At 41.2% G+C, this 9,991-nt stretch overlaps 1 protein-coding gene across 1 annotated transcript in view; it reads right to left on the reverse strand.

The window, feature by feature from the left end:
- Window positions 1-5,315, reverse strand: part of LOC109485872 — a 12,815-nt gene extending 7,500 nt beyond the window's left edge. The window contains exons 1-3 of the mRNA XM_019789544.1: window positions 5,155-5,315; window positions 1,784-1,825; window positions 1,012-1,116 (exon numbers count right to left, since the gene is read on the reverse strand). Of these exons, the coding sequence (XP_019645103.1) occupies window positions 1,012-1,116; window positions 1,784-1,825; window positions 5,155-5,220 (213 nt within the window). The 5' untranslated portion in view covers window positions 5,221-5,315. The remainder of the gene's footprint in view (window positions 1-1,011; window positions 1,117-1,783; window positions 1,826-5,154) is intronic.
- Between the last annotated feature and the right edge of the window lie 4,676 nt (window positions 5,316-9,991).

The following is a 9,991-nucleotide window of genomic DNA, read 5'->3' on the forward strand; positions in this document are numbered from 1 at the left end:
AATCAGAAGGTTCACCTTTCCACCCCGTCACTTTCCATCTAACCATTCATACATCGAGAAGAAAATCTCGACGTCCAATTGCCTTCTGGCATTTTCCTGCATGTCTCAGTGTCCTGTATGCTGTCAAATCAGACTACAGCCCATTCGTTAGACATGGCGTCTCTTCCAAAGCTTCTATAAACAGTTTACATCACGAAAACATCTCCGTAAACCAGTTTCCTTTTGTCCTATTTACGTTCGTGGTAGTTCATGAGTAGACAGTCTAGTGCATCTATACTACCTTCTTCTGGGCGCTTATTCTTGTTATAAGTGTCGAACAATTCGTGCAAATTCACACACAGGTGCTTCAAAGGATCATTTTCTTGACTGATTAGGACCTAACAAAGCCATCAATTAGGATTTGCGGTGAAAACAAAACGCATCTGAAGCTCATTTTCCCCAGGCGTGTTACAGACTGCCCAGGATCATACAGCAATAGAGGGTTTCATTTATGTGTCATGACAAGCATCAACAAGGGGTTGGCGAAGACACTAAGCCTTACAGGGAAGATAGAGCCAGGTAATGGTGGCATTGTACCAATAAAATTACATTTGATGTAAAAAGGACTTAAACGTTGCTTATTTCAATGTTCGTGTGGTCTCCGTATCTCCCAAATCTTTCATGAAGGTGACAAAATAAATGTAACAAAGGCCCTCAAGATACAAAATAGGCAAGAAATCTTTGCTTTAAGATCCATTTGGAATGACGATGTGCTACGAGCCCGAAGATACGGAATCATATGGGAAAGACGTGAAGATATTTCAGGTCCATCGCGGACATTTGCAATGCGTGAAGAATCTAACTCTGAAGTTTGAGTAGAACATGTCACATCTTTAGCACCATAGCCTAAGATACGAAATCGTATGGGAAAAGATATCAAAGTATTTACGGACACATTTAATACTGCCAAGTCCTACCCAAAAATACTCAATCACATGGGAGTCGTCTTATACGAACTTCCATGTTACGAACCTTAGCCTTCGGAGGCCACTGCATTGGCTCCGGGTTCCACTTGGGAGGCCACTGCAACGGCGCCATGTTTTCGTTGGGCGGAGGCCATACTCTTCGCTCCCGCAACTATAGGCTCAAAGAAGATACCTTGTTTCAAAAGTCATGTTCAAAGAATTTTGGTAGTTCCATCATAACCGATATCATGAAATGTAAAGTAGGTTTTATTGTACGACTTTAGGATTCGAACAATCTAAACTGCCTTTTTGGTAAATAAGCATCAAAAGCAAGCTTATTAGCATTCTGTTGTATTACGTTTTGTTAGTCTTTAATGGCAAATGTGGTACGTGGAGACGTCACACTCAAGCTCATGGCTTTATATGTACGTGCCTTCTGTTGAACAACTGACAATACAAATGTGCATTGGGACCATACAAACAATCAAAGTATACGTATAAGCAAGTACCACAGCTAACGTAAAATAAAACAAATAATTTTAAAAAACTACGTGAAATAGATGAAATGCATTAGTTTTCTAGTTGTATTGTGTTCTGATGAAGACACCATTTGCCACCGAAAGCGTCAGGTAGATTGGAACCTAATGTTTCACAACTCGGTTTCGACAACCTAGTTGTCATGTTGATGTTTGTTTATTTCCAGGGGGAAGTTGATGCGGATTCTGTTGATCATAGCAGGTCTGACAAAGTTTATGGACGATGGGAGATGGTGATGAATTCTATTTGGGATGAGATTGTAGCGTGTAGAAGTATCAGATAAATAGAGTAAAGCACTTTACCTTGCATTCTTCGTTCCCCTCGAGACACAACGATCTGGCAGCCTGCAAAAATAAGCAAGAATGTTACAGTAACAAAAAATTGATACCTTCCTGAAATATTTGTGTGAATTTCTTATTTCATTCATTGTTGCGAAGTTATCGCCGATTCTGTACATGTACTTGTACATGAAGCGACAGAGATGCATATGGCGGGAAATTACAGAAAGGAGATGAGATAACCTTTTCTGGGACCTTTACCAAACTTCCGGTTAGCGTCCTCGACGTGCCAAGCAAACAACTACGGACACATAACGCAAACACACAAACGCACACTAAAAACAAAACCTACCTACACGGAGATAACTAGATTAGGCAAGCTGCATATGGATCGAGATTTTCACTTGTGCAATCGTCGTACGATCGCCAACCAAAGGCATTCTTGAGACAGCCTTGCTTATGCCATGCAAAATTCAGTCTTGTTACCACATTAACTATCTTGGGTACTTATCAGCGGTAGTTTCTGTCATAATCTGGTTGCTTGAACATTCTACAATATCAAAATCGTTTGATAGTGCCGGTAGACAAAACTTAAATGACTTTGCCGACTGGATATTTGCCAAATTAGAAACTAGTTGGGGGAAGCGAATGAGATGACGCCCCTGGCGATGATCCGCGTCAGCCCGTCACGAAAGACAAACCGTTACAAGCCCTTCGGAAAACCGCGAACCCATCACTCTCATCCTCCATTAGCTTCCCGACAGCCCATCATCACCAACATGTGTCCGGTGCCAAGAAAACCGTGCTCCAGGGTTGGTAATGCAGCAGCTAGTGGCCGCCTTTCGCTCGGATGATTAGTCGGCGATCGATTTGGAAAGCGTGTTAGTTGTGCTGATAGGGGTTTGATGGACTAATGGTGGACATTACCACGAAGTTAAACCACCGGGATATCTACGAGTGAAAAATACTTAAAGTATCCCCCGTTAACGGTATGGACATTCCGGCACTGGTTTGATGCCAAGATGATAGCAATCATTAGCCTTCCCAATTGCGTTGTTGACGAGAAAATCTATAAGATGAGGCATAATTGCCAAGTCCAATGTCTTAACATCTTTGAAACTACGCTTGTTTTTATCGATTTTTTTTTACGTCAACCTGCGAGCGCACGGCGCTTCGTTCCATTCTGGCCAGCTAACACACATGGAGGACTGCTGATAATATATTACGACAGTTCAATCTGTCATGGAAAACACGAAAATATTCATAACAGATAAATCTTTCACTGTAGATCACTAAATTGCTATTTTTGAGGGCTAGAACGTTAACCATCTAAACACTTGGCTCACAATGGGAACATGCAGTGACAATAGAGGCTGTACGTTAGGCTGTGGACAATAACGACCCCAACAGGTTTGTCAGATATAAGATGAGAAGCAATCACACTTCATCCTGTGACAAATAAGTCTAATGAGAATTTATGGCTCCGGAGACTGACAGTGAGACGCGTACGCCCCTCTAGCAAGATGGACTCAAGATAAACGTTAGTCTACTTTGAGTTTCTATAAGCTTTTGCTGAGGATCCGGTCTATTCGTCGAATAATGGTTTGCTTTAATTTGTTTTCTAACTTCGACTTTTATATTTAGAATGGACAATGCTCACCCGGTGAATGATATGTGGTCTTAGCATACTCTACTACTGTATACGTAGCGGACTGATTCGGTGATAAAGTGGTGACCGGTGGTCCAACTCTCGTGTACGACAACGGAAAAGGGCGCAGATGTCTACAGAGCTATTTGATGTTTCTATGTACTCTACTGGCGTGGCGTCTTCTTTGAAGTCAGTGGCTAATGAATAGCCCCATGTTTTTGAAAAACGGGTTTTGCGATCTTAGTGTAGTCTAGTGTAGGCTTGGGGAGAACAACAGTATTGGACTGGCAAATACTACACTTTGATAAATTTATGGCAAATACATGCCCGAAGGCTAATTGCAGGTACATGTAACATGGACATAATGATGACGATTACCTGTACTGTACTTGATTGACGAAGACAATGAGAAATCGGCCTCTATTGATTACCCCTAACTACCACTAAATGAGCCAATTCAAAAAGTACTTTGTCTTTCGGTTCTGATACATCCAATTAAATGCTCCGTTAAGGTTTTCGATTGAGGATCTGATCTTCATATATCTGTCAGTGTAGAGATGGCAATCTGGCAAAGTGACCGATTCTACCGATGGACATCCAGATCGGAGTCTGTAAATTTTTGGATGTTCCCTTAAAAGACAGTCAGAACGCTCGACTTCAGTTCCTGTATGTGACTTAACAGATCAATGGATTGGCTTGGAACTAGGGATGCAAAGAAGGGAGACGCTAACACGTCGCGTAGTATCGCGTGATCACGATCTTTGTCAACAGAGACTCTGATCGCGATCTCTACTGGTACAGTGTAGAACCGGCGATTCTGCCAGATCACAATCTCTACCCCGACATATTTGCCCGGCTTATGGGAATCATATGATACTGTCCAGTATACCTGAAGTTATAGCTTGTATAGAAAGTCGCTTTTAACTACGGCTCCTTAACTAACGACGCCGTCACACACGTCGTAGTTCGTCGTTCGATTTTCAAATGTCTTAGAAATTTCAAGCAGAGCTGTATCAGCACTAGATGCGATAGTGGACAGCATTGAAGGGTGCACATATTTTGTACTGCCTGTTGCAAAATTATTTAACAGTTGTTATTGAAGATGGTGCAACATTATTTGTCGGTGCACGGAGGTGAAAATTACATTTGATGGAGAAATGTGCCAAAACATGTAGACCGCTCGTGTCAAAAACCATGAGAGTCATCACGTATTACACATAGTATAATACCATAGCGATTGATTTTTCTACCATTAAATATTAATATTCTGTAATCAGACGCAACAGGTGCACCTGGCATTGCCCTTTCAGCATCATTTTCCAAGTGCTTACTGTGTATAGGAGACAGGCATGTTGGTTTGGTAGGTAGTTCTTTAGGCCCCATTTCCAGTAGAAGGCGATCACCAGGTGACCATGGAGCGACCAAACTTGGAATTGTGTGACCCTTGATTTTTACAATTGGAATATGATGCAGGATGAAAACGTAAAAAAATCGTCCTGGGTCTATAAAATTCGTTGAGCGATCTGTCAAATATTCGGTCGCTCAGCGATCGCTCAGCGGCCGCAGCCTCTAGATGATGAGGATGTTAGTGTAGACCATCGAATGATCATTCTCCAGTGTTGTTGTCAAACTGCGACGAGAGCATTATAAACTGAACACCCGCTACATGCAGCACAATCACTGAAAACTAACGAAGTCTCCAAGACTATCCCTGATATACATATATGCTAAGAATCTGTAAACTTACCGCAAAGGAAACACACACAGCAACAAGTAGACAGAGAACCGATAGGAGGAGACAGAATCGCCGCATCTTCTGAATGCAACCAGCTTCAGCAACAAATGTTAAGTCGGAACCTAGGCGGAGACGCTCCCGCCGCAGTCTTCGTCTGAGGTCTGGCCCACTTTGGATGTGGTGGAGTAACGCAGATCAGTACCATTTATTACATATTCTTTCCCAGGAGGGTAGATGGTGGGCTGTTCTCAAATCATTAGCATAATGAGCCTCAGAATCGCGCTTTGACACGCCCACTCGAGATGCGGGGGTGTAGAACGTGTTACGTACATTTAGCCTCGGCTGGGTTTCCTCAGGGCTTTTGTAATGCCCTTTTTTATGACACATCTCTTCTATCTCTACGTATGTACTCAGGTTCTTGTACCAGCATAAGAAACGCACAAGAACCTGAGCACAAATGTAAACGTATAACGGTGGGGTAACATTCGTCCTCGGCCGTTGAACGATTACAGAGCTGTAGAATTTGCACGCAGGCTGTGACAGACCTAACTACTAACGAGGATCTAATTAAAATCAGTCTTTTCCGTAATAAGACATATAGGTCACATGCATGACTATTACAAGAAGTTTGCGAACCTACGGCAATCGTGCCATGTATGTGACCGGACTCTAAGCCCCCCCCCCCCCGAAAAAGCAGCCGTAGAGCCTGCTAAGGAGGCTAACGTACATTGTATGAACATTGTATGCACCTAACAGGTTTGTGTTATATCAAGGAGGTTCAAATCGTCCATAAAACGTCCTTAGTTATATCAAGCATACGGACACGTTCTCGGTAATGTTGTTGCTTATTCCTAGAACCTCAACTTTATAAAATGTGGTTACGTCAATTGACATGATCCACAGCAGAGACTACACGTTACAATTATTTATTGTCTGATAAGATAACAGAGAACTGGTGAATCATCTTTCATTTGAGATACTTATCCCTGAAGATCTGTATAAATAAAAGATGTACATTTATCTCGACAAAACCGCATGAAAGTGCTGATACGATACCATTACCCTCTTGAATATGTATTTAGCTAGGAATGATTGCAGTATGCTGTTTTCCTATTTGTTTGCTTCGCATAACCGGTGTGTTACGCCTTTACCCCTTCAGGCGTAACACACCAGTTGTTTACAGTAGGTACAAGCTGAGTAAGACCAGACTGTAAAGTTGGATCCACTCACGTCGGGATGAACCTCTACTATATCATACGTAGGGTGGGTTCTTTATGGTGCTACAGGTGTAGCTCTGCCGAAACATGGGACCTCTGGCTTTACGTTCAATCCAAGAAGACATCCCTACCCGAAGCTACTCATTTTCACCTGAGTAGAGTGAGGGACTAGGTGCCTTTTCCCAAGGGCACAGCATTGTGGTCTGGTCGTGATGTGAACCTAGAGCCTCTACTCTAGATTCTATGTCAACAACCCCAACCACATGACCGCCTTGCCACGTATGTTCCCACCACTGCTGCAGGATGTGCCCACAACTGCAGATGTAGAACCCATTGAACTATGCTGAGTGAAGAGTGATGGTTGTATCAAACGCCTCGGGTGGTTGGATTATGTTTTGAGCCATTGTATCTACGATGCTTATTGGGTGATCATACGTGACGTCAGAATGACGCAGTTGCATGACCAATCCAATGAGGCCTAAGGTGTCCGTCTCTCATCTTAATAAGACATCATAACCATTTCCTAACGTATTGAAAGCTGGATTTACTTACTATAGCAATCATGTGAGCTAGATTATGTATAAATGTATCTGTGAATATGATTTTTTTATGACATGTGCTTAATCCGGTGCACGTGGTTCGTTATTCATTAATTCATTTATTATGTTGCTGTTAGTTGTAAACCATTGTATAGTTTGTATATTGCAGTTGGAAAATATACATAGTCACCAATACTGCCTATGGATAATCTAATACTATAAACACTTTATAGTTGGCATTCTAACACTTTGGATGGCACTTTGAATGCCAATGTACCTATTGAGCATTCTCCAGGGACATTACAGGTTAGTTTACCATGGTAAAACTAAACCAAACTTCCCCTCGCTTTGTTTTAAATCAGTAGGACTAGGAATTTGGTATGTTGAAGACCACACATTTGTCATCTTTCCCTTTTAGGAAAGGCAGGTACACGTCTGTTTGGAGATTGATGTCCTCGTTCTGGCCATGACAAAGACCTGCGGTTCGCGTTCCACTGTTTGGCCTGAGACGCTCTCAATAATTGATCGCCCTCGAAAATTCGAGACCCCATTTGGGAAGTGAGCCACAATCGCCTTCTAATCGTTTCCTCCTAAATGTGGCCCTAAAGGGCATATTGGAAATTGCTTGGGCTGACCCGAATGTCGCGAGGAAGGCACTTACTGACCTTCGTGTCAATCGCTCTCCTCCCTCGTGGTGAGAGGAGGTGTGACACCGTAAACTTAAAAAAAGGTGCTCAGGTAATCCGCTTCATTGGGGAGAAAGGAATAATAGATTCTGATCCGGTGGCATATTTTCCATTTCTCTATACGGGAAAGATGTTTTGTTTCTACGCTAACATACTGTATTTGGATTGAATTTATTGCTTTTGCCTCTAATAGACCAACAACAACATAAACAAATGATAAACATAAATTCGTACAAAAATAGATTTGAAATTACCATAATCAAATAATAAATACATTACACATCAATGAATAATATTAATGAAAAACGGTGTTGATATACAACCCTACGAATACCGAAATTGAAACAAACTAAAACAGATTGAGTCTAACGTACTGGTTATGTAAACAACATTACGTAAATTGATCAAAATAAAATAGTACTGTAACATCTTGTTATTATCAATTTACGTAATGTCGTTATACCCACACAAATGCAAGAATTACATGGAACCTGCATATCTGTGTTATGATTATTGCTTGTGTTCTGTTAATTTGCAGTTTGGACATAATATTATTTATTACTAAGCAAAAACAGTAAGCAAAAACTTATCTTGAAAGATCATCTTGCACAACTGCAAGGAAGTCCCAAAGTAAGTCTTCCTTTGCCAAATCAACAACTAATTAATCATTTTAGCACAAATGAAATAAATCAAGTTAAGTAATGCATAAGATACTATATTATCAGGGTTTTATGCCAATTACACCCAAATTGTCCTGATCCCCGTTGTTTTACAGTTTGTCCCTAGTGCAGCGCCTCTGGCCGAATTCGTATGGAAATCCACATGTCCCATGGCGCCGACAGGGAAACAGGAAGGAGCAGACATTAGTTAATTAGTTCTACATGCTCACCACATCCCCTCTCGCTGTAGGAAGCCGCTGTTGATTGCACTTCGCTAAAATTAGGAAAACCCCGTACAGACAACGTTCCGTAGAAAACGTTTCTACCTTAAACTTGAAAAAAACTGACTCTTCTTGTCAATGTTTTTTTCCACCATGTTTCACCAAGTTTAAAATTATGACACGCAACGGCGCAGTCGAAATTCGTCATGATTCGTGATGTCGTAGAATTTTCAAGCAGGTAGTGACAGAACCAACCACCGACAAGGTATGACACAACCTCTTCGGTAAAAAGGCAGCTGTATCATACACCGTACATGTACGAATATCCCAAGAATGTCTGTTCAGTTTGTGAATGTACGACGATCGTAGATACATGTGGCCGGAAACATGTAAATCACCTCAGTAAAGGTATGACAGATTAAGGGCACTTAAAAATATTCATTTGGCCAATTAGATGCATTAACTAATGAAAGGAGAAGAATAGACTCTTCTATTGGAATTTAAGGGTCTGTATCTTTACGATGAGTCACATATAAGTCGTTAAGGTTACGACTAGACAAAGATGGCACTTCCCACAAATCTTGTCATTATGGGTTTGTGTGCAGACCTGATTAGTGTGGCAGTTGGTATACCCCCGGGGTCGTACTCTTTTCCTTTGTTAGTTCCAAATAGCGCGTGCATGCGGCTTTCTTGGATTATTAATGGCGTAGATTACCTTTTCGACTACATCTAAGATTACTTCTGCAGGATTGCTCTCTAGAGTCACTAGCTTCGGTTGTACAGATTGTGCAACGGTCGTTATGTAGCTTCCAGTGTGGAATGAGTTGCCTACTTCAATTTCCGACTCGTTGTGACTGTTTGGTCTTGAAATAGAACATGACAACTTGCTTATAAGAGTTCGTTGATGATGAAACTGTTTTTGAATTATCGTCATGAGCATTTACTGCCAACAGTTATGTATTTTACATGAGAGAGTAGTGACATTTTTAAGCGTAAATGTACATATATAGGCTCATTACCAATCTACCTCGGCATTACTGGTCTTTTACAAATTAGAAACTGATTGATATTAATACGCATCCTTAGTTAATTGTCTGCATAGGTTAGTATAAAGGATGATGGCTTTCGTACGAATAGATTCAAGTAGAAAAAGTAGTCCGTTCATTTCCAAAACACAATAAATGAGGCAGTTAATAGTTATAGTTTTGACATATTTTGTATCATAGAAGACTGATAGTCGTGCTGTAATTATCAGATACCAAAGCCGGTAACTCTTCTACAGTACCAGGGAAACTTGCCAGGGGGTCCAAGATGTAATCACATATCAAATGCCATGGATGCATGACAATCCAGCCATAAAGTCTTGAGGGATGGTGAAAAATCACGAACAGAGAATCAAGAACAATCGCTAGTAAGGAAGGAATCCTCTTGACAAAGGTAATAAACGGTGTAGTTCTGGCAGGTAGACCAATCAAAGTCAGTAAAAGCTAAGCTGCCTTTGTCTTGCTTGCTATGGAGAGTACACTA

This window comes from Branchiostoma belcheri, unplaced genomic scaffold, assembly GCF_001625305.1.
Source record: "Branchiostoma belcheri isolate BF01 breed outbred unplaced genomic scaffold, Haploidv18h27 scaffold79, whole genome shotgun sequence".
Lineage (NCBI taxonomy): Eukaryota > Metazoa > Chordata > Leptocardii > Amphioxiformes > Branchiostomatidae > Branchiostoma > Branchiostoma belcheri.